Source organism: Pelodiscus sinensis, chromosome 26, assembly GCF_052426305.1.
Source record: "Pelodiscus sinensis isolate ZL-2025 chromosome 26, ASM5242630v1, whole genome shotgun sequence".
NCBI lineage: Eukaryota > Metazoa > Chordata > Testudines > Trionychidae > Pelodiscus > Pelodiscus sinensis.
The window spans coordinates 2,776,539-2,800,188 of record NC_143077.1 but is presented as its reverse complement, the minus strand read 5'-3'; the positions used below and the strand labels follow the sequence as shown (position 1 = coordinate 2,800,188).

Here is a 23,650-nt window from a genome sequence, read left to right as displayed (position 1 = left end):
CTCTTCTTTCTGCAGCCAGATGCACAAAGCCCCCCTGCGAAGCTGAACATGCGACCTGGGAAGGTACCGACATGGCGGGCTTGGCTGGGGGGCCTGGGCTGGGCGCGGGGACGGCAGACAGGGGAGGCTAACCACGCCGTCCTTCCTCGCCAGATCGTTCTGTTCGCCGAGCCGGGCTTTGCGGGCCAGGAGCGAGAGATCTGGGGCGACGTCGCCAACGCCACGGCCTGGGAGCTGTCCCACACCATCTCCGTGCGGGTGGTCCGAGGCGGGTAAGCGGCGCGGGCCCCGGGCTAAGGAGGGAGGCTGCAGGGGGAGGGAGGGCACCGAAAAGGGAGCAAAGCGCCGAAGGCGGCGTCACTGGAGTTTACAGAGGGGATGGGAGGACGAGGTTGCCTGTGATGGCACAGGGCCCATCGGTGACCAATACCTCTCATGGCCAGAGATGGGGCACTGGATGGGCGGCTCTGAGGGCTGCGGATGGGCGGGGGAGGGGGGCTCTGGAGTGTGGCGGGGCAGGCTCCAGCCAGCTCTCGGGGTTGCCGGCCTGGGGGGACTCTGAATGGTGGCACCGAGGGCTGGCTGCCCCCAGCCCCACCCCTTCTGGGCTGAGCCTGAGGAATTAGTGAGACTCCGTAACTTGGTCTGAGGACTCCAGTCGCCCCCGGAGGCCAGGGCCCCGCAGTAGGGCCGAGGGGGGGTCCCGTGACTGGCGAGGTGTAGGTCAGACAGAGGGTCCCGGCCTTGGCAGCGATGAGTCTGGGCCTCGCGGGAAGCTGCATGGCTCCGCTCACCCGCGAGCCCAGATGCCCACAAGCTGCTGCCTCTGAGCTGGAGAGGGAGGGGACGGCTCTCAGCTGGGGGGGCTCAGCTCCCTGCCCCGCCGCTGGCTCCCGGGGAGATCTCGGGCAGGGAATCCCTGTGCCTCACTGTCTCCTCCTTTCTCCTCCCGCTGGTGCCGGCGCCTCAGTGTAGATTGGAAGCTCCTTGGGGCAGGGAGCGCCCAGCGCCGGACACGACAGGGCCCTGATCCTGTGCAGGAGAACTCGTGCCCGGGCCCCTGGTGACGCGTCACAGCAGCCAGTCTGAATCCAGGGCTCTGAGGCCCCCCACTCCGCAGGACGGGCTGTAACAGGGGGCTCACTTGTGTCTCGCTGGCTGGGCTTGCTCACCTCCGAGTAGCCAGCTCTGCCGTTGCGCTGGGAATTAACCCAGGCACGTGGTTATCTGCCCCTGGCTTCCCGCTGGCTCTGTGCTGACCTCAGGTGACTGGCCCATGCCCCGATGCTGCAAAGCCATCCTCATGGGCAAGCCCCTTTATCCCGCCCAGCGTCCCGCCGACCCCCGGCGATGCCCCATGGGCATGAGGGTTCCCTGTGCCCAGTCGGGGTCCCCATGGGCAGACAAGCTGTGCTGGACTCCCCAGCTGGGCCCAGGGTCAGAGCCCCTCTCCCGTGCTTTGCTCCCCCAGCTGGGTGATGTACGAGAAGCCGCGGTACCATGGGCGGAAGTGCGTGCTGGCCGAGGGGGATGTGGAGATCAGCAATCCCTGGGCAGCCTATCAGAAAGACGGGGAGGCGCCCGAGAACACGCCCTTCCGCATCGGCTCCCTCAAGAGGGTGGTGAGGGTGAGTGCGGGACCCATTGAGGCTGGTGTCTGGGTGGGTTTGATCCTCTTAGAAAACTTGCTCTCCTCCAAAGCAACGGGAGCTTCAGCAAAGCTGAGTCCAAGCCAAAGTTCCTGCTCATCTTTTCCATCCATGTGCGGAATACATTTCTCATGTGCACCGAGGCATGTGGGAGCGCGCACCACTGCCTGGCCCTCCTCTGCCTTCCAGCAGCAGGGCAGGCGTGGCGGCTGGTGCAGGAGCAGAGTGGCGGACTCAAGGGAGGGGGGTGAGGAGATGTTCACCCACAGAAGTGCTGGTTGTAGCGGGAGAGGGAACAGCAAGGCCCAGGGTGAGTGTAAGGCAGGGGGCGCAGCAGGAGCTTTGTTTACAAGGCAGATTCTTGGGATCCCTCGGGCTTCTGGGTCCATTGGAAGAAGCGTCTAAAACTTCACGGACTCCTCCGCAACCTGGGCAAAATCCCTGAGGGAAGTTGGGTTGAACTTGTCCTTGGGGATCTGAACCAGAGAGTGAAGCAGCTGGCACCTGCGTGGAAGCCGGGGCGGGTTTCCCTGGGTTGGTTCTGAGCACAGTGACGAAGGCGCCTCCTGGCTAGCAGCCGCTGTCCCCTCTTCCAGGATTACCGGCTCCCCGAGATCAGTTTGTTTAGCACCGAGAATGGAGAAGGCACCAAAGTGCGGTTCACGGGCTCCTCGGAAGACACCCGGCTCTGTGCCAAGCCCTTGACGGCCTCGTCCATCATTGTCCACTCCGGCCTGTAAGCCTCGCGCAGCCTCAGGGCCCCTCCTTCTGCTTTGGCAGGGGAGCCGGCTCCAGTGCCCCCTGAGGTCGGTGGGAAGACTCGCCCGAGGCCTGCCCGTGTAACTGTCCGCTCCCTCTGCTCCAGGTGGCTGATTTACTCCAAGCCTTTCTTTGACGACGACCCCTACGTTTTGGAACCTGGCGGGTACCCCAGCTTAAAAGCCTGGGGTGCGAAGGACCCCGCAGTCTGCTCCCTGCATCCCATTACACTGGTGAGCGCCTGGCCGTGCCGTCTCCTGCCTCCCCACTGGGGGACGCTGCCTGCTGCTGTCCCTGCCCCGTGGAGGAGAGCAAGGGGCAGAAATAGCAACCGGCTTTTCCGCAAAGGACAGGCAGCCCTGGGCCGGGGCGAGGGCCCTGTGGATTGTCGGGGTTGGGCCCCTCCCTCGTGGAGATGCAGCTCCCAAGGGGGAGACCGGGAGCAGCAAAGCCAGGGCTGCACGGAGGCGTCTCCTCAGGCCAGCCGACCCTCGCACACAGCCCCCTCCTGCCTGACAAGACCAAGCAGCCGCGTTTCCCTTCCACAGCGTTTACGGCCCGAGCCCTCAGCCTCATGCGGGCCCTGCTTCACGCTCTCCCCGGCCGCTCTCTGAGCTCTCCTTTGGGTTTCCTCTCGTTTCAGGGCTGCCCGGTGGTAGAGAAACCTGGGGAGCCCAAGGTAAGAGAAGAAGGTGCTTGCCGAGCCTGGGCCCAAAAACTGGGGCCAGGGTCAGTCCCAAAAGGGTCAGTGTCCTGAATGCTCACAGCCGCTGCAGAGCTAGCCTCCCCGCCAGGAGGCGCTGTTGGGGGACACGCCAAGAGACGGGTGGGGGGCTGCTCCCAACCCACTCCCAGCTGTCGCTAGGAGGCATGACTATGGAAATGGCATCAGGACATTGGTGTGGCCGTGCTCCTGCTACTCCCACCTCTCCCAGCAGGGGGCGCTGTTGGGAACTGGGCAGGAGTGTGAGCTGTGGGGGTGCTCCTGCTACTCCCGCCTCTCCCAGCAGGGGGCGCTGTTGGAAATGGGGCAGGAGCGTGAGCTGTGGGGGTGCTCCTGCTACTCCTGCCTCTCCCAGCAGGGGGCGCTGTCGAGAACGGGGCAGGAGTGTGAGCTGTGGGGATGCTCCTGCTACTCCCGCCTCTCCCAGCAGGGGGCGCTGTTGGAAATGGGTCAAGAGCGTGAGCTGTGGGGATGCTCCTGCTACTCCCACCTCTCCCAGCAGGGGGCGCTGTCAGGAACGGGGCAGGAGCGTGAGCTATGGGGATGCTCCTGCTACTCCCGCCTCTCCCAGCAGGGGGCGCTGTTGGAAATGGGGCAGGAGCGCGAGCCGTAGGTCAGCTCCATCCCAGCCTCCATCCCTAGGTCTGCATCTGTGGGTCCTCAGTTGCCAGGTTCCCTGTGTCTCTCCAGGCCGTGATCTACGAGCTGGCGGGTTTCCAGGGCCACAGCTGTGAAGTGAACCAAGACATCTATGACCTGAACAGCCTGGGGCCTGGGATGCCCCCGGTGGGGTCTCTGCGCATCCTGGGGGGCTGGTGAGCGAGGGTCTCATTGCAAAGTGCCCTGAGCCCAGGAGATGGACTGGGGGAGGCGCCACGTGTGCCCAGAGGGGGAAGGTCCCCCCGCCCCCAGCGGTGGCCTGGGATGGCCTCACGCTTGTCTCTGTCTCCCTCCCCCAGCTGGGTCGGCTACGAGAAGGAGGGGTTCCGGGGCCACCAGTATCTGCTGGAGGAAGGCGAATACCCCGACTGGCAGCAGTGGGGAGGCTGCAGCGCCGCGCTGGGGTCCTTGCGGCTCATCCGGACGGTGAGACTCGCCAGCTGCGGGGCTTGGGACCGCGGGCAGCCGGGCTGCCGTCTCCCCCGAGTGGCGGGGGGGGGTGCCTTCCTCCAGCCGGCCCTCGTGCGCTCTAGTGGCGCTGCCCGGGAGGGTGCCGGGGCTCTGTGAGGGGGGCACTAGTCCCCCTGGGGCTCAGTCCAAACGGTACACAGGGCGCTCCCTGGCAGCTGGGGGCTGGGTTCCAACCGGTGTCCTTGTGGCGGTCCCATTCCCTCCAGCAGCACGAGGGGCCCGGGGAGGGAGCCGCTGCCGAGCCAGGACCCCCGGGGGAGGGAGCCAGCCGGTCTGAGGGAGGGTTCCCCTCTCCACGCAGGACTTCTCAGACCCGGCCCTGGTGCTCTTCAAGGCCCTGGACTTCCAGGACGGGCCCAGCATGGAGCTGAGCGAAGCGCTGCCCGACGTGGAGCTGGCCGGCTATGGACCCACCACCCAGTCCATCCACGTGCTGCGTGGCGTGTGAGCGCCCGGGGGCGGGGACGGTGGGGAGGGGGCGGGGGCAGGGAGGGGGCCTCAGTCTAGGAGCAGAAAGGAGTTTAGGGGCTTGGCCGATCCTGTGCTGGGTAACTCAGGGACCCGGGGCTCCCTTGCGCTACGGCCCGGGGGAGGAATCCTCAGGCTTCAGGGCTGCCGACCACAGGGGTCAGGAAGTAACGCTCCCCGTGTGCACGGCTGCCCGCTTGGCAGGGCGCTGGGAGCCGGACGGGAGCCTCAGTCACCCTGGTCCGTTTCTGTGGCAGGTGGGTGGCCTACGAGAACACACACTTCTCAGGCGAGCAGTATGTCCTGGAGAAAGGGATGTATCGCACCTGCGAGGACTGGGGAGCCAGTGACAGCCGGATCGCCTCGGTGCAGCCTGTCCTCCAGGTGAGAGCGCCTTGCCTCCCACACGCCCGCCCCTAACGAGGGAGCCCGCAGTCACCCAGCCTGCCGCCCCTGGCCCTGCCCTGTGGCCCAGGAGCGTTCGAGGGAACCCGAAATCTGCATTCTCTGGGTGGGATTCTCGGCCGCATCCACCTTTGTGCCGCAGAGGGAGCAGCCAGCGCAGGAGACGCCCCAGTGCAGGGCGCACAAAGGCAGAGGAAGGGCCCCCCTCGTCCCAGCCCCCGTCCCTGCGGGGGAGCGTGGGCTGGGAAGGGTCCTTGCGGGGCGAGGCCTGGTAGGCGGCCATGCCACTGAGGCAGAACAGTTGCCCTCCCGCGCGCAGTGCGGGGCCCGGGCTGCTCCGGATCGGGGCCCTTGGCCCTGGCGCATCCGAGGGAGGCCCTGGGACCCGGCGGGGAGACCGTAACGGCTGCGCCTTGTTTCCTTGCAGGTCGGGGGGCACAGTCTGCACTTTGTCAGCCGGGTAAGTGGGCTCCCGGGGGCAGGGGCTCGGTCCCTCTCCGCCTTGGCCTGCTGCTGGGCCCGCCCGCGGGGCTCCGGGAATGGGGGTGGGCGGGAGCTGGCTGGCAGGGGGGTGAGCGCACGGTGGCCTCTGCCAGCCGGGCGGACACACGGGCTGGACGGGTCCCCAGTCTCCCTCCCTGGGTCCCTGCCCGGGTCACTGAGCTTTGTGCCCTGGGCTCTCCAGATCCAGCTGTTCTCCGCTCCCGGCTACCTCGGGGATCACGTCTCCTTTGAGGAGGACCAGGGGTCCCTGCTGCCGGCCTTCGCCCCCCAGTCCTGCAGGGTCCACGGAGGCAGGTCAGGAGGTGCTCAGGGCTCTGGGGGGCGGGACGTGGGAGGTGCCTGCCAGGAGCCCCCGGGCGGCCAGGTCCGGATTTGGGGGCTGGAGGGATCGCGGGGGGCTGCCAGCCCCAAGGGGGGAAGCACCGGGGGCTGGGAGGCACAGGGCTGCTGGGGCCGGGAGGTGACAGGCGTGGCAGGGCGGTGTGCGGGGGGCCTGTGTTTGGAGGGGCCACAGGGGCACATGAGGGTGGCACTGGCGGAAGAGCCCTGCCCCCCCCAGGGCAGAGTCGTCCCATGAGAGCATCTCCCCTCCAGCTGGATCCTCTGCGAGGAGCAGGACTTCCAGGGGGAGCAGCACGTTCTGCTGGACGGCGAGTACCCGACGCTCGGCGCCATGGGCTGCGCCCCCTCCGCTGCCGTCCGCTCGCTGCGCAGGGTCCCCATCGTAAGCGCGGCCGCTCCCCGGCCCCCCCCGGCACGGCCCAGGCCCCCGTGGCCACGGGCCTGTGCAGGGACGGGGGCTGTTCCCCGCTCCAGCCGCTACCCACAGCGCCCCTCGCCCCACAGCGCCCCCCACCCCTCGCCCCACAGCGCCCCCTACCCCTCGCTCCACAGCGCCCTCGCCCTGCTACCCACAGCGCCCCTCGCCCCACAGCGCCCCTACCCCTCGCTCCACAGCGCCCCCTACCCCTCGCTCCACAGCGCCCCGCGCCCCACAGCGCCCCCTACCCCTCGCCCCACAGTGCCCCCTACCCGTAGCTCCACAGCTCCCTCTGCCCCGTGCCCCTAAGCCCACAGCGCCCCCTGCCCTGGGCCCCCCCCCTCCCCGCTCCACAGCGCCCCCTACCCCTCGCTCCACAGCGCCCCGCGCCCCACAGCGCCCCCTACCCCTCGCTCCACAGCGCCCCACAGCGCCCCTCGCCCCACAGCGACCCTACCCCTCGCTCCACAGCGCCCCTACCCCTCGCTCCACAGCGCCCCTCGCTCCACAGCGCCCCTACCCCTCGCCCCACAGCGCCCCCTATCCCTCGCTCCACAGCGCCCCCTACCCCTCGCTCCACAGCGCCCCCGCCCCGCTACCCACAGCGCCCCTCGCCCCACAGTGCCCCCTACCCGTAGCTCCACAGCTCCCTCTGCCCCGTGCCCCTAAGCCCACAGCGCCCCTCGCCCCACAGCGCCCCTACCCCTCGCTCCACAGCGCCCCCGCCCCGCTACCCACAGCGCCCCTCGCCCCACAGTGCCCCCTACCCGTAGCTCCACAGCTCCCTCTGCCCCGTGCCCCTAAGCCCACAGCGCCCCCTGCCCTGCACCCCACAGCCCACAGTGCCCCCTGCCCCACGCCCCTCGCCCCACAGCGCCTCCTACCCCTAGCTCCACAGCGCCCCCTGCCCTGCGCCCCTCGCCCCACAGCGCCCCCTACTCTGCCCCTAGCTCCACAGCTCCCTCTGCCCCTCGCCCCACAGCACCCCCTGCCCCGCGCTCATAGCCCCACTGCGCCCCCTGCCCAGTGCCCCTGATCCCTCAGTGTCCCCTGCCCCGCACCCCTAGCCCCTCAGCTCCCCCTGCCCCTCGCCCCACAGCTCCCCCTGCCTCTCGCCCGCAGTTCTTCTCGGAGCCCTCGATCTCCCTGCACGGGCTGGAGTGCTTCGAGGGGAAGGAGGTGGAGCTGAGCGGCGCGGTGCGGAGCCTGGCGGCCGAGGGCTACAACACCCACGTGCTGTCGGTGCGCGTGAAAGGCGGGATGTAAGTGTGCGCACGGCCCCGGGCACGCCCCTCCCGGGGATAGTGAGCTGTGACCGCCCTCCCTGGGCCACGCCCGCCGCACGCTGCTCAGTCGTGACCCGCCCCGGAGCGCCCGCCTGTGGCAGTGCACGACAGAGATCCCCTTCGGGCCCGTGTCACACGGTGCACAGCCACCGAGGGAACCTCCCCGGTGCCCCCAACCTGCCCCAGTGTCCAGAGCCAGCCCCGTAGTGCCCAGGCCTGCCAGGCCCCTCCCGGCTCTCCCCTGCACCCTGGGCGGTGGGGACTGCGGGGCTCCTCCCCAGAGCCAGGCGCCGCCGGCACCTGGACAGACCCATTCTGTTCGCTTCTCCCCACCTGAGCCAGGGCCCCGCCCCACTGGGATGCCGGCCAATCAGACTGCCCGCTTCCCTGATGTGTTTGGCCCCGCCCCTGTGCTGGCAGGAAGCCAGGCTGTGCAGCTGAAAGACACACGGCCAGAGAACCGGCCCTGCCCCAGTTGGGCAAGACCGTGAAACAGGCTCCTGGGAGCTCCCCCAACGACCCCCCTGGGGGCCAAACCAGAGCAGCCGGCCTCCAAGGCCGGGGGGAGGAAACTGTCTCGGAGACCCGGTTGCAGACAGGCCAGTGCCCGGGGCCGGGGGCAGATTTCACCGGCGTCCAGCCATGTATGGAATTAACCAAGAATAGGGACGTTGAGCTCCTGATCCCGGCTCTCACGCTTGGTAACTGAACCGGGGGGGCTGGTTTCCAGTCCCCTCCTGTAGCCGCCAGGCCGCGCGCCGGAGAACGACCGGGAGCCCGCACGGCCCGCACGGCCCGCAGGCGCTGTGTCTCCGTTGCCAGTCACGTAGCTGTTTCCCTCGAACCCCGGGGCGCCGGCGCAGCGAGCAGGCCTGCCCTCGCCCAGGAGCCCGGCGCGGTCCGACCGCCTTGCGGCCAGCGAGACGCAGGAGGCCGCTCGCTAGCCTCTGCCGCCGAGGCCCAGCCAGGTCCCTGCCCGAGTGCAGACGGCTCTGCTCCCTCTCCCCTCCCAGCTGGGTGCTTTGTGAGCACAGCAACTTCCGTGGCCGGCAGTGGGTGCTGGACTGCATGGAGATCACCAACTGGCTGCTCTACAGCGGGCTGCAGCACGTGGGCAGCCTCTACCCCATCCGGCAGGTGAGCACTGGGCGCGCCTGCGGCAGAGATGGCCTGACGCACCATCCCCCTCCCTGGGGCAGTGACGGGAGGGAGGCCACCCGCCACCTGTCCCGGCAAGACCCGCGCGGTGCCTCCAGCGCTGACACTTGGACAGGGGCCACGCTGGGCCAGGCGCCAGGGCGGGAGGAACGTGCCGAGACTAGCAGGGCTGCCCTGGGATTTACGGGGACGCCGGAGCATTGGCTGGGGTGGGTGGAGCTGGTGCAGGAGGGCGGACAGAGGTGCGCAAGTCTGGGGACGGAGGGTCCCTAGGCCACCTGGAGCTGCAAAAGGCCAGGACTGGGTAGCACGTGGCGGATGCCGTGGGCAGAATGTCAGCACCAGCAGGAAGAAAATTCAACTCCTGCTCCTGAGGCCCAGCACTGGGCCCCTTGAGCGAGAGGAGGCTCTCCAGCAGCTGCTCGCAGTACAGAGTCTATGACCCCTCTCGGGGCGGTCCTGGTTCGGTTGCCGAAGAGCCGTGGTGCACTGGGGGCACTGGCAGCTTCTGGCTCTTTCGCCTCTTGTGAACAGGCCGGTGCCCGGTGGCGGCTGCTCCGTCGCTGGCAGCGGGGGCCGGCAAGGGCCCTGCTGCATGGGCCGCGGAGACCGACGTTTCTCTCTTTCCAGAGACGGATCCACTTCCGGATCGCAAACGTGGGGCTGCAGCTCCTGCTCTGCGTCCCGGAGGCTGTGGAGGACATGAGAGCCGGGCGCGTGGAGGTCTCGGCCCTGGCGCAGCAGAGCAGCCCGGTCTGGTACTACGAGGAGGGGCTCATAAAAAACCAGGTGAGTGCCGGCCCCTGCGTGGGGCGGGGGGCGGGCCTAGCAACTCGGAGGGGACGTGGGGGGGTGTCGCCAGCCCTCGATTGCCCGGTCGCAGGCTGCTTGAGATGGGCCCAAAGCAGAACCCAGCTCCCCACCCTTCGTCGTGGGTTCGGTCCCTACTGACGGCCAGGAGGTATTTCCTTTCTCTCCCCCACCCCTGGGAGCAGGAGGGATGTCTGGGGGTGGGCCCCCTGGATCACTGCTCCCCAGGGGAGTGTGTTGGCTCTGGCCAGGCAGGGCTCAGTTTTGGGGGTTACTCCCTGGCCTGTGACACTGGGGGCAGAGAGCAGCTTGTGCCACCAGCCACAGGCTCCCCCAGCACCCATATCCCTCTGCATCCCCCCCCCCCCGGCAGTTGGTACTGGCCATTGCCTGCCCCTGCCTGGGCCGGGGGCACGGGAGGCAGGACAGGGGCTGACGCTTTGGCGGTGGCTGGTTTCAGGCTGCCCCCACCATGAGCCTGCAGGTGATTGGGCAGGCCGGGAAAGGCGCCAAGGTGGTGCTGTGGGCAGAGAGCCGAGTTCCCCGCCAGGCCTGGAGAATCGATTCGTTCGGGCGGATCTGGAGCCAGATGTTCGAGGGCATGATCCTGGATGTGAAAGGTGAGCCCGGGGCCTGCCCACCCCTGATCTCACAGGTTCAGCGGCCCTGTCGTGATCATGCGGTTTAGCCAGCAGTCTGGGAACTAAGGGGTTAACCTTACCTAAGTCAGGTAGAGTCAGCCAATAGGAATGTAGGTAGGAATTTCAAACGGGGACAAAGGAATGTTGGGTTTCTCCCTCCTTTGTCCTGAGCGTTTTTTTTTTTTTTTTTTTAAGGAAAAGAGAAAGAACCTTTATTATCACCACAATATTCCTGTTGCAAGCGCAATGGAAACGTCACAAAGGAATATTCCATGGAGGGACACCCACCATGGGCCGGGAGCGCAGTTAGAGAGGAGAGCAGGGCGGCCCTAGACTAGCTGCCAGCAACTGGCGCCCGAGGCGACCCATGAAATCGGCGCCCCCGCCTCTGAACCCCTCAATGATATTGCGCCACCATTTGGCGCCACATTGAACTTGGTGCCCTAAGCGACTGTCTAGTTCGCCTGTATGGACGGGCCCCCCGATGGAGAGCAAACCCCTTTGAAATGCACAGACACCCGATCCCCTTTCCCAACCCAGAAAACAATAAAACCGAACGGATTGATCTCAGCTTTGCCCTACTTACAGCTAGTGAAGAGTCTGTTCTTGGAGGGAGACATTGTGTCTGACTCCCTGAGTAGCTGGAGAGAAAAACCGCTGGGACAAAGGAGGAGAAACCCAACACCCCTTTGTCCCAGTTTGAAATTCCTATTGGCTGAATGTACCTGACTTAGGTAAGGTTAACCCCTTAGTTCCCAGGCTGCTGGCTAACCCTCTTGATCATGACAGGTCCCCTCAGACCAAACCCCAAAACCTCCGGGCTTTGGCCGTGCCTGCCGAGGCTGCAGCTGGGGGAAGGGAGGGGAGGGGAGGCAGGGCAGAGACCGCCCTGCCCAGACGGTACATGAGTCCCTCTCTTCTCCGGATCCCCTCCCACTGGGGAGAGATCATTTGACTGCTGTGAAAGCTTTTGTGAAATGGTTTCTCCAAAGGGGAGAGCAGGGGAGGGTGTGAACAGGGGAAAACCCTGGGCTTTTAACCCCCCCCCCCCGGAGACTGGTCAGAGAGGAGGCTGCACGGCCTAGCGGCAGAACCCAGGGGGCAAAACAAGGGTCCTGAGCTACGGGAGGGGCAGCCTCCCCGCTCTGTAAATAGGGACCAGACGCACGGAGGCGGAGCTGGGAGACTGGCAGGTCGGTGGGGGACGGGGGCAGGGGAGAGGGAGGGGGAAAGACTGGAGGGATTTTCTCTATCAGACTGTCCCCTCTCTGTGCAGGGGGCCGATCGTACGACCGAGACCACGCCGTCCTCTGGGACGTGGCCGAGGAACGGCCCACGCAGATCTGGGACATACAAGTGCTCTAAGTGCCTGTGGGCACTGCCCCCAGCTCCCTCCGTGGCCTTCCTGGCCAGGGGCTCCTCAGGGCCCCCCGCCCGCCCGCCAAGGGGGCCAAGGGCCTTTCCGAGTCCCCCCGTGGGAACGAGAGCCAATCGCCCGGACGTGCCATGCGGTGCCCAGGGGCCCGTGGGCCGTGCAATAGGGCGCCCTCTGGTGTCCAGAGTGGCAATTTCAGGCTGGCTTCTGGGGCTGAGGCTCCCGAAGAACTCTATGAACATGAATGAATTCAGTGTCCCCCCCACCCCCCCGCCGTATGGGGTTGGTATCTCCCGGGTTGCATTGGGGCAGCTGACTTGTGCTGCGGTGAAATGTCCCCCCCACCCCCGTCCGTGCTGTGCGTCCCGCCGCCTGCCTTCGCTCTCCCCCCAGCAGGGGTGTGCGCCCGGAGAGGAGCTCCCCCGTCAAAGGGGGCTGGGGGCCCAGGAAGCACCGAGCTGGCCCCGTTCAGTCGTCCCGGCCGCCCCTTGAATGGCTCTGCTGTGGGGAGGGACGAGGCTGCTGCCCTGCGCTTGCCTAGCTGCTGTCTCTGAGGGCGCCTCCCCTCGGGTGCGTCACGCCGCAGAACCCCGCAGCAAAGCTCCCTTCGCCCCCCCCCCCCCCCACGGAGAAGCAGCTTCCAGCAGCTGCTCTGCCATCGGCACCTAAACCTGCACCTTGCACCTGAGCGCCGGCCCCTCCCTGGCCACCGCCAGGCTCTCCGGCCGCTGTGACGCCCGTACGGACTGGGCCAGCCTGGCTGCGGCGCCGCTTGCGCCCTGCAAACGCCCCCTCTCGCCTCCACGCACCTTGTCCAGGCCACACAAAGGCCTAGGAGAGACCAGCGGGGTACAGCCCCGCAGGGACAGCGGAGAGCCGGGCTGCGGCGCGGCGGCGGGGGAGGGACTTTTCCACCTTCGATTCCGATGAGCATGTAAAGTTTCACTCGCTCTCTAACAGTGATGCCGGTACCTAGCCGTGTCGGGTGCTCTTCGTCAGTAGAACGCAAAGCACTTTATAAAGGAGGTAAAAGCGGCTTTATTCCCATTTTCCTTTCCGATCGGAAACAGAGCGAACACGGGGGAGGTGAAAACAGCCCCGCAGGCCCAGGGGGAAGTGGGCCCAGCCTCCGTGGAGAGGGGCCGGTTTCTTCCGAGCGCAGTGCATGCTTGTTGAGCTAATACACAAATGCTCCTCCTTGGATCAGAGCACTGAACGAAAGCAGCAGCTTTTAAGACAGGTTGGGGTAGACAAACCCTCGCCTGCCCTGTGTGATGGTACGAATGCAGGATTCTCTCCGGCCCCAGCCCACCCCACCGGAGAGCCAGACCCACTGTTGGCGCTGGCGCTCCGGGCTGCTCCGCCTTTGCACCCAGATCTGAATTTGGAGGCTGAGTTCTGCTCTGCCTAGCGCACTTTTCCTGAGCACCCCCCAGCTAAGCTCTTGCAGGGCAGGTCTGAGTTCCGCCTCGCGCCCGCCTAACTCAGCCGTGTGCGATTTTTAAACCGACTCCGTGCGAAGCCGGAGCGACACTCTTAACCAGGCTTTTTCCGGCCGTTTCTAATCCCAGCTGGAGGTGAGGCACAGGGCTCGTGGCTGCTGCTCTCCCTCTGGGCCCCTAGAGGCCACTCTCGGCTCACTGCGCATCTTGTGCAGTGATAGAGATGGAGCCCTGTTAGTCTGGTGCAGCTGAAACAAAAACCAGGACTAGGCAGCACTTTGAAGACTAACAAGATGGTTTATTCGGTGATGAGCTTTCGAGGGCCAGACCCACTTGCCCACCAAAGCTCATCACCTAATAAACCATCTTGTTAGGGTTATGTAGCACTTTAAAGACTGGTTTTTGTTTCATCTTGTGCAGGGTTGCTGTGGGGCTGGAGGGGGCTGGTTCACAGCCCAGGGCGCCCCGTGGAGCCGGGAGTTTCCGTTCTTAGCGGTGACTTTGCCCCCGCTGGAGGCCATAGAGCCAAGCACCCAAAGGGGCTGGATAATTTGGTGGCCAGTGTTAGCACCTCAGCTGCGTGAGTTGGGCAAGATGCAAGCAAACCTCATGGTCCAGGGCAGGTGTTGGGGTCAGGAAGGAATCTCCCCCAGCCAGGGTACCTGGCTTGGCGCATTGTCCCTGTTCAGTCCCTGCATGGAGCTGGATCAAGAGGCCAATGACCTTGTCTGATGTGCAGCTGGCCCCTCCGCTGGTGTAAATCCACATCGCCCAGTGCCGTGGATTCACACCCGTGGAAGCCTGGCCCTAAGTCTGAGGCCCGTGACTGGCCGTGAGCCCAGCGCCACGCTGAACCCCAGACGCCCTTCACATCCCTGGGATGAGGCGCTAAACGCCCACGTCCCTGCAGACGGGTGGCCCCATTTTGCAGGAGCTGAGACTCTCGGCTGCCTAATATGCTACACCGGGGGGGGGCCACACACAAGTGAGAAGCAAAATGAGACGCCCCTGCCTGAGAAGGGGGGAGACCCTCCCCACCTTCCCCTCGCGCACCAGAGCCGGGGGGGGGGGGGGGGCAGGCTGGTAGCTTGTGTGCTCCAGCCCTGTGGCTGGGGGGCTGCAGTGCCGACGCAGGCTCCCCAGTGCTGAGCCTCGGGGGCCGGATCCAGGCAGGCCGAGGCTGCATCCACCCCCAGGCCTGAGGTCCCCGCCCTGTGCTACCGGCTCGGCTCTAAGGAGCATGGGCCAAGGTTTCGCTGAGCCTGGTGGCTTAGCCCGGGGCTAACGCTGGAGCTGGAGCGAGCTGCGACTGAGTCTAGTGGGTGGGAACTCGGCAGCTGGTGTGAGGGGCCCGGCCCGTCCTCTGCACCCAGCTGCCGGGTGCGTGAGGGGGCCTCTAGTAACGACTCGCCGTCCGCAGACCCCGGAGGCCTCAGCCTGACAGGAGGACCCGGCAGCTCGAGAGCAGCTTGCGGGGCCTTAGGGGCGGGGATCCTGGCCTCCTTGCGCCCCCAGACTCTCTGCCGCGCCACGGGGCGGGGGGGGTGACTTGACACGTCCGTGGTCGGGGTGAGATAAAGTTGCCTGTGGTGAACGCATCGCCCCGCCCTGCCCCCGCCGCCCACCCTGGGAGCAGAGCGCCGTTGTCGCCCTTTGTCACAAGGAAACCCAGCCTAGGCTTGCGGCCTGCGGCCAGCGCCCCGTGCGGCATCTGTTCCCCCTGCCCCCGCGCGCACTCGCTGCATAGGAAGTGGCATGTTTAGGCGGGCCGGGGCTGCCTGCGCAAACGCACGAGGAGCCCCCTGCGCCCCACGGCTGCTGGAAAGCCAGCTCTGACCCGTCCTCCCAGGCGGGGGCTTGGAGCTGGGTTTGTTCCTGGCCCGCCCGGAGCAGGCAGTGCCCCAGTCCACGGCTCTGCAATCCAGGCCGGGATTTCAGGCTGGTTTACGCACGACCCTTCTGCTTCACCTAAACCAGTGGGGCTCAACCTTTTTTGTAAAGTGCCCCTTTAAAAAAAAGCACAAGGACCCCTTTTTCAAACAAACAAAAAGTCCCCCCAGTACCTCCAGTTTTCAGACAGAAGATTTTTTTCTACCATTGCAACACATTTGTTTAAACAACTTACTCATAGGTGGGCGGGCGATGACATTTTTGGGTGTAAAAAGTACAAAAATAATAAAACGCTGTAAAATTCAAACAAAAATTCAGTTTTCTCCAAATTTCAGCTGTGTTGACGGACCCCCCAGACTCCTCTCGAGTACCCCAAGGGTCGTACTGGTTGAGAAACACTGATCTAAACCCCTTGAAAAGCTCCCTTTTGGCTACAGGAGACGGGGCGGGGCGCTGGTTCCCAAAAGCTTTGTGTTTCACCTGGGTGGCTGAACTCGGACCGTGTGCACTCGGGGGGGGGGGCCTCACTCTGGCTTAGCGCACACCGATTAGGCAGCCATTGGCCGTTAAACCGAAGCAAGCCACTCCTAAGCCGCTTTAACAGGTACACATGGCTGTGGATGGGAGCTGCTGGACTAACCATTAGGCAGGGTTGCCTCACAGATTAAAGCCCGGGCCTTGGACGTAAGCGCTGGGGAGCGTCCGTGGGGTGCAAGTTGTGCATAAACCCGCTTTGTGTGTTTCCTTAGCCCACTGGCCTAACGGCCCGTCCCCCTCCCGGCTGCGCTGCTCTCGAAAAGTTCCTTTTGCCATGCTCTCTTGCGAGGGGCGCCAGCGTGTGCGCCCAGGCCCGTTCACAGGCGCGATTCGTAGCCCTGTCTAGTGGAATGAGCACAGGCCCGGTGCAGATCATGGAGCCCTGGTGTGGATCAGCGAAGGGCCAGGTGTAAGGAACCTGCTGCGCTCAGCTCCATGCTGGTGTGTGGGGCCGTAGCAGGGCCGTCTGGGTTTAACTAGCTCGGGTTTTACACCGATTTGAACCGGACAGGCGCCAGGTTACGGGTGGATACGGCTTAGCCTGGCTGGCTCTGCACGGTCCAGAGGGGACTGATGTGAGGCCACACCTGTCCCTGCTGGAACGTCACTGAGCCCAGAGCGCGCTCGGGGGCATCTCTGGCCCCGGGGCCCTAGAGCGACGCTTTTCAGACTTACCCCGGCTACACACGCTCCTGTCGGGGGCAGGCAAGACAAATGCTCCAATGCAGGCGAGATCGTTTATTTGGTAAGATCTGGCAATGGAAGCCCAGGAAGGCGACGACTCTCTGAGGGATGGGAGAGGCTACGCTATTTGGAAAGGGGAGCGAGACCCGCTGGCCTAGGGGAACTGGGCTCCGCTACACCCAAGGGAGGCGCACACGGGCAGTAAGGAAGCTTGGCTCCCGGTTTATTAGGTCGAGCCGGCTACCCGGGAGCAGGGAGCCGGAAGCCGCCAAAGCATCAGAAATGGTTTTACAGGCCAGGGCTCACTGCCCGCTGCAGATTAGCGCCACACACGCAAGCGCGGGCGAACCCCCCTCGCTGCGTCTCATCTCTGCTCCGCGGGCAGGTCCAGGCCACACAGAGCCGGTTAGTCATTGAGCGGCCAGACCGGGTCCGACCAGAGGTTCATCCAGCCCGGTGCCCCGGAGGGAGGGAACAGAGCAGGGAATCATCACGGGATCCGTCATCCCTTGTCGCCCACTCCCAGCTTGTGGCAAACGCAGCCTAGGACGTCCTGGCCCACCTGGCTAATAGCCCCTGATGGACGCGTCCTGCATGGATCCCGCTCTTCCGTGAGCCGGGCAGGCTGCTCCGCAGGAGGCTGTGCCCGCCGGGATCCCCTTGCTGCTGGAGGCGGAACGGCCCTGGTGGGAACCCAGGGGAGGAGCCGGGGGCTGAGGAGAGACGGGTGCAGTGGGTGTGTTGTGGGAACACTTCAGCTGGTGCAGGTTACAGTGGCTGGGCTCTGTGGATTGGCAGGCAGCGGCAGGGCTCCCGGGAGGAGAGGCTGAGATGGTGGCAGAATTGGCATCTCCCCGGGGAGCCGGGCGGGGGGGCTCATTTTGCTCGGAGGAAGTAAATTGCTGCCAGGGCCAGCGCCAGCAGGAGAGACGCGGGGACACAGCAAGGCGTGCCCAGGCTCACGGTTTGCTTGGTTATGGGCGTCGACTGCACAGTAGTTGTATCCTGGAAGAGCAACCGGAAAGGTTATTGGAAGGGGGTGGCGCTGCGCGATTCCCAGGCAGCCGCATCCTGAGGAGCTGCCAGGACCTTCCCCCTTCGCGCCAAGGTGGGAGCCGGCATTGGCCGCAATGGCCCCTGTGAGCCCGTATCTGCCCCTCCAGCGCCTGGCGCGTCACAGGAAGGGACAAAGGACCTGAATGAGCCTGAGCAGTAGCGCGATGCCGCCAGGGCTGGGGGAGCGCTCCTTCCTGACCCACCGGGCCAGCAGCTTCCGCCCTGAAGCATGAGGACTGTTTATCCTCAGCCGGCATCTCTTGTCCATGGTCAGAGCAGCATCCGTCCCATTTCAAACGCCAAACCCCACGGGAGGGCAAAGCATCTGGCCCCGCCGAGAGGGACGGGAGTTTTAAATGGCAGGTGTTAGGAGCAGGCGGTGCCCCTGGGGGTGGCAGGCGGCAAAATGGGGAGGGGGGGTAGGATGGCAAGTGACTCAGGCAACACTGGCCCAACCTGGGGACTCACAGGGCCCCTGGCCAAGCTCTGGCAGATGAAATTCAGCACAGACTGATGGGAGTCAGTGCGCTTTGAAAGGGACAGCTTCAGACGCGGGGCTCTCCCTAACCGTGCAGGACAAAACCCTGGAGCCTCGCTGGGCCAGCCCCAGAGACAGCTGCGAGTCCCACGAAGCCACCCAAAAACCCCAGACCGCCCCCAGAAGGGCAAAGAATGAAACAGCCGACAATAGTACGAGACCAGGCCTGACGGGGTCAGCGGAGCACCCGCGGCCGGAGCGTGCCAGGTGGCTCACCTGGGGACAGAGCAGGTCCCGAGTCCGGAGGCACAAGCCACTGAGACGGCCGGAGAGCCTCCCTCCCCGGGAGGGGAGATGGAACTTGGGACTGTTTTGTTCACAGATGCAGGGCACCGGCAAAGGGGATCAATGTGGGGTAGCAGGGGTCCCCTCCCTCGCAGGGCGCTGTCAGATAACCCAGGTCCGAGGCCTCGCACAGACAAATGGTTATTTGCACCTGGCCTAGCGCAAGGGGCAGAGCATTTAGCAGGACAGGTAACAAATCCCATCGAAGTGTGAGGGCGGAGGGAGAGAAATTCGGCTGTAAATAAAACGTCTTTTTAAAACGCCTGGGGGGAGAGGGGCAGGGAGAGCCTGGTGTGAAAACCGGACTGAATTAGATGACAGCCAAAGCTAGATTAGAAAGAGGCAATAAAATGGGATGACAGAGGCAGAGAGAGCCAGGTCAGTTGCCCCAGAACCCAGTCCCATGTAGCTGATTTGGGCTCAGCTGCCCCAGCCGTGGGGCCAGTGGAATCTGGTCTCCACCCAGACCGTTAGGGCTGGTCCTACCTTTTTCTGTGCGGTGACAGCTGCCAGACTCATCAGGAGAAGAGCGGTGAAAAGCAGGACAGTCTTCATGGTAAAGCTCAGTGACTGAGATGCTACTTGTGCAAGGAAGCGTCGTCTTCTGCCTGCCCTAGCACACAAGCAGAAGCTCTAAGTGTGCCTGTAGCAGAGCATCTGCCAATCAAACCTTGCAAGCTCCCTGCCACGCCTAGACACTGCTAGCACTTGGGCGGCTGTTCAGCATGGCTTTGCTGACACTATGCTCATCATACCACTGATCACCCCCTCCCCCCCCATCCAGCCCCTACCCCAACACAACAGCAAACCAGACAGCTGCACTGGTAAAACCACAGCCTCTCTGTATGGGCAATTCTCCAACCCCGACCGAAACGAGCCAGGGGTTTTGATGCCAGGGGGCTGAGGCGGACAGATTGTAAACTGCACATCTGGACTGGCGGTTAATGGAGTTGGTTCCTGGGGAGGTGGTGATGCTGTGTATGGGGGGGAGGATTGTGAGGGGTTGTGGCATCACAACGGGCTTGGGTTGACTCTCTTGAAGCTGCCGGAAGGGGTTGCAGGAGAGTTTGGCAGCTGGGGTGGGAGTTCTGCAAGGACCCCCGATCACAGGCCAGCTTGTCAGTCTTCTCGTCTCCCTCCATTCCAGGAAGTGCTTGGTCCCCAAAGCACAGGGCCACCTGGGGCTCACACCCTGGAGAGGACGGGGTGGATCTGTACTTTGCCTTGGTTCCCCCGCTCCCGTGCTCAAGTTTTTCTAGAAACCTCCAAACAATCGTAATCGGAGTTTTCACCGAAAGCCATAAAGCAGCCTGGGCTCACTGGGATGTGTGCAAACTTGAGCCAAACTTTCTGCTCTCTTGGCCTGCATGCTGGGTTTGGTAACAAGCCCTCTTCTTCTGCAACAGAAAACTAGAAATAGATTCAACTGCAAAATTCCGATCTAGCTGGCAAGTCCACAACGCTCAGAGGTTCTTTGATCAGGGCCGAGGCCCCTCTCTCTTCAAAACTTTTACAGCTCTACTTTGAAGCCAGCTGATGGTGACAAGCATTTCCTAACTCCCGAATGTGGACAGTTGTACTGAGAAACGGATGCTAGCAAGATGCTAGATTAGATTAGATATCGCAAAGTAACATTTCCTTGTAACCTTCAGCGGCAACTACGCAAATCCAGTGAGCTTCCCTGGAGTTTTCACCCGTTTTATACTCCCTTGACTTCAGTGAAGTTACTCCCGATTCACACCGGTGTCAGTAGAATTAGGCCAGCCTCTTCTGTGCCTTTTTAAGGCAGCTTGAAAAAAGCAATTGGCCAAAATATTCCAGACGCAGGGATAAAATAGGCCCATTTATGTGGGATTTCTTTGTGCGTATGAAACATATCAGTGTCTGGAAAGAGAAAGGAGTAAAAGGCAACATCTGAAAGAAACAGAAATGGGAGACTTTGCTGTAGCTATTTTAGATCTCCTTTTTTGGCTAATTTCAGTAAGCAGAAGTGTAGAGATGAAAGTCTGTTGGGGACAGTTCTCAGCCCATGAGAGGCGCGAGTGTGGTAATCTAAAGCTCTTAGCACAAAATCAGCAGGTCAAGTAGGTAAGATTCCTAGCTATTGTCAATCGGCATGGCACCATCGACAGAGCTTGGCCCAATAAAAGATGGGCGAGAAGGGTTCCCCAGAAACAGCATGATGACGACCCAACAGCCACCTTGGATATTTAAAAATCTTTTGTTGATAGAGTTTTTGTAAATGGTACAGCAGATCCGAGAAAACAGGAAGAAAGAAGTGGTCAGAAAAACAAAGTGAGAGAAGGGAAGGAACCATGAAATGACAACTAGAAAGTCTGTTTGCAGCTGAGCGTGGGAGTGCAAAAGTGTTGACAACACCCGGCATAATCAGTTCACAAAGCTGAACACAGCCGTGGGATTTTAAGTTCACCTGTTCTCCACAGGCACGAGTCTGGCGACGCTGCTTACTGGAATGCAGAGCGCCTCATGGAGCAATGTGACTCCAGGTGCTGAGGCTTTAAAATCCCAAAACCATGAGCCTCCCAAGTACACTGCAAGGGCGAGCCAGCCTGAACCCTGCGGTTCGAGTACAGGCCTAGCCCAGAGGGGAGCTGGGCTCTGCCGTGTGCCATTTCCTGGGGCAAGTCGCTTCCCCTCTCAGTGCCCGACTATAGAGGGGGGACTGTTGTTTCCCTGCCACTGTGTGTCGGGATGGGGACACACTGGCCCCATTAACAAGGGGGTTATGCCTCATCCATCCTCTTATATCCCATCGGGGGATCCCTCAGGGACTGCTCCTTTAATGGGAGGCGGGGTTAAGGCCTCCTAGCACTTGATCTGTCCCCAGAGGCCAGGGATTCCCTCAGGCTTCATCCCTTTAGGCAGATATAATAATATGTAGTGGGGGGAGGGGCAGTGGATGGGTAGGTGCAATGGGCTCTTTGGGGAAGGCAGCTAGTGGGACACATGCAGTGGGGGGGCAGTAATATGGGGGGGCAGTTGGAGGGAGAAGTGATCCCAGTGGAGGTGAATGTGGAGATCGGGGGGGCAGTGGTGGGAAGAAGGGGTGCCAGAGCTGGGGGCTGCACGCATGGGGTCCTTGCTTCAGGGACTGTCACCGTCTGTTCAGTAACTCACACCCCCTTTGCATTTTATACAGAGCCAGTAGCAAGGCAGGTGGATGGTTTTCCGCTGATGTGCAGCACTGGTTTTGCATGGGAAGTTGCACCTAGTTGTAACCAGGGCAACCGCTGCAGACAAGATGGTGGAGCATAGAGCCCAAGAGACCCTTCCAAACGTGGGGATATGTCTGGGGCTGAGAGAGGAGGAATCGCTCTTTTGTTGGTCTGGAAGTATGTGCATTAGGGAAATGCACAACAGAGGGACTCCTCTCCTGGGGAACAAGGCAACACAAGCTGGAGCAGTGGAAGAACCTTCTCTCATCTTGCATGCCTCCCCTCTGCGCAGGCTTGGCAGAATTTGATTTGTATTTTTTGTATAATTTGGACAAATATCAAATTTATTTGAAAGTATCTTTCCATATTAGCCTCATTAGCACCGGCACTACAATTGACAGGTACTCCCCCCTTTTTCTGTTATACATTTTGAGAGTCCTCCCTTTTCTCTCCACTCGGCAACCCCCAAGACTTTGACTCTATTTCAGTGTTCATGGTTGTGGAAAATGGTTGGGGGCTGTTCAGACCAAGAATTTAATTACTGTTGACATTGAGTAGAACAGTCATTAAAACTCGCATTGTCCACATCATGCCAGACTATTCAAAGTCAACCTTCCGAAGGCAAAGAATAAGTTCTCGGGCAGTAGGGGGACAGAGTTATCCTTCTTGCCAGGCATGTCTGTGGAGCAGTTACTGATGTCTGTTACTGATGATGTTTACCAATGATGCTTACCGATGGCAGTTACCAATGGAGGTTACCGATGGCGGTTACTGATGACAGTTACCATTGTCGATTACCAATGGCAGTTACCAATGACGGTTACCAATGTCGGTTACCAATGTCGGTTACCAATGGCAGTTACCAATGTCGGTTACCAATGGCAGTTACTGATGGCAGTTACCGATGTCGGTTACCGATGACAATTACCGATGTCGGTTACTGATGTCGGTTACCAATGACAGTTACCGATGGCGGTTACCGATGACGGTTACCGATGTTGGTTACCGATGACAGTTACTGATGGCAGTTACCGATGTCGGTTACCGATGACAGTTACCGATGGTGGTTACCGATGACAGTTACCGATGACGGTTACCGATGACAGTTACCGATGGCGGTTACCGATGGCGGTTACTGATGGCAGTTACCGATGTCTGTTACCAATGACAGTTACCGATGTCGGTTACCGATGGCAGTTACCAATGTTGGTTACTGATGACAGTTACGATGGCAGTTACCGATGTCGGTTACCGATGGCGGTTACCGATGGCAGTTACTGATGGCAGTTACCGATGTCTGTTACCGATGACAGTTACCGATGTCGGTTACCGATGGCAGTTACCAATGTTGGTTACTGATGACAGTTACGATGGCAGTTACCGATGTCGGTTACCGATGGCGGTTACCGATGGCAGTTACTGATGGCAGTTACCGATAGCGGTTACCGATAGCGGTTACCGATGGCAGTTACCGATGACGGTTACCGATGTCGGTTACCGATGGCGGTTACCGATGTTGGTTACCGATGGCAGTTACCGATGGCGGTTACCGATGACAGTTACCGATGGCGGTTACCGATGACAGTTACCGATGGCAGTTACCGATGGCGGTTACCGATGTCGGTTACCGATGGCGGTTACCGATGTTGGTTACTGGCGGTTACCGATGTCGGTTACCGATGGCGGTTACCGATGTTGGTTACCGATGACAGTTACCGATGGCAGTTACCGATGTCGGTTACCGATGGCGGTTACCGATGGCAGTTACCGATGTCGGTTACCGATGACAGTTACCGATGGCGGTTACCGATGACAGTTACCGATGGCAGTTACCGATGACGGTTACCGATGACGGTTACCGATGTTGGTTACCGATGACAGTTACCGATGACGGTTACCGATGGCGGTTACCGATGACAGTTACCGATGGCGGTTACCGATGTCGGTTACCGATGGCGGTTACCGATGGCGGTTACCGATGTCGGTTACCGATGGCAGTTACCGATGGCAGTTACCGATGATTTGGGGCTCTGGGCCGGCAGGAAGACCCCTGTGCAGAGCAGGCAGTGGCGCCTCGGGGCTATCGGCCGTGCCTGCCCTGCGAGTGCTGGGGGGGAGGGTTGAGTTGGGGGGGTTACCCCTCCCTGCCCCTTGGGGGTCCCCACAGCTACTGCCCGTTAGGGGGAGCCCCGAGCCCCGCCTTGTCCCACCAAGGGCCCGGGAAGGTCGGGGGGGGGGCGGATGGGGAAAGGTCAGAGAGAGAGAGAGAGAGAGAGAGAGAGAGAGAGAAAACCGAGCGCGTTGCATGCTGGGACTGGTAGTCTTTTCAGAAGGGGTCGAGCCACGTGACCTTAAACGAGCCAATCAGCTCG

The 23,650-nt window shown here is 62.4% G+C and overlaps 1 protein-coding gene and 2 long non-coding RNA genes across 5 annotated transcripts in view; 1 reads left to right on the top strand and 2 right to left on the bottom strand.

Annotated features, from left to right (window-relative positions):
• CRYBG2 (crystallin beta-gamma domain containing 2) overlaps window positions 1-12,706 on the top strand; it is a 32,359-nt gene extending 19,653 nt beyond the window's left edge. For 2 of the 3 annotated variants that reach the window (XM_075908533.2, XM_075908536.2), the window contains 18 exons: window positions 16-63; window positions 154-272; window positions 1,472-1,628; window positions 2,246-2,385; window positions 2,515-2,641; window positions 3,052-3,087; window positions 3,823-3,947; window positions 4,092-4,218; window positions 4,565-4,707; window positions 4,989-5,115; window positions 5,564-5,596; window positions 5,822-5,934; window positions 6,235-6,364; window positions 7,523-7,662; window positions 8,700-8,823; window positions 9,475-9,633; window positions 10,115-10,274; window positions 11,572-12,706. In XM_075908533.2, the coding sequence (XP_075764648.2) occupies window positions 16-63; window positions 154-272; window positions 1,472-1,628; window positions 2,246-2,385; window positions 2,515-2,641; window positions 3,052-3,087; window positions 3,823-3,947; window positions 4,092-4,218; window positions 4,565-4,707; window positions 4,989-5,115; window positions 5,564-5,596; window positions 5,822-5,934; window positions 6,235-6,364; window positions 7,523-7,662; window positions 8,700-8,823; window positions 9,475-9,633; window positions 10,115-10,274; window positions 11,572-11,660 (2,097 nt within the window). In that variant the 3' untranslated portion in view covers window positions 11,661-12,706. The other variant, XM_075908535.2, reaches the window with a different exon arrangement.
• Window positions 10,127-11,304, bottom strand: LOC142819884 (uncharacterized). The gene is made up of 2 exons (XR_012897557.2): window positions 10,882-11,304; window positions 10,127-10,461 (listed from the first exon to the last, which is right to left on the bottom strand). It is a non-coding gene; the product is annotated as an uncharacterized LOC142819884 (long non-coding RNA).
• A 3,556-nt stretch (window positions 12,707-16,262) lies between the features above and the next one.
• Window positions 16,263-20,468, bottom strand: LOC142819883 (uncharacterized). Its single transcript, XR_012897556.2, has 2 exons — window positions 18,589-20,468; window positions 16,263-17,228 (listed from the first exon to the last, which is right to left on the bottom strand). It is a non-coding gene; the product is annotated as an uncharacterized LOC142819883 (long non-coding RNA).
• Between the last annotated feature and the right edge of the window lie 3,182 nt (window positions 20,469-23,650).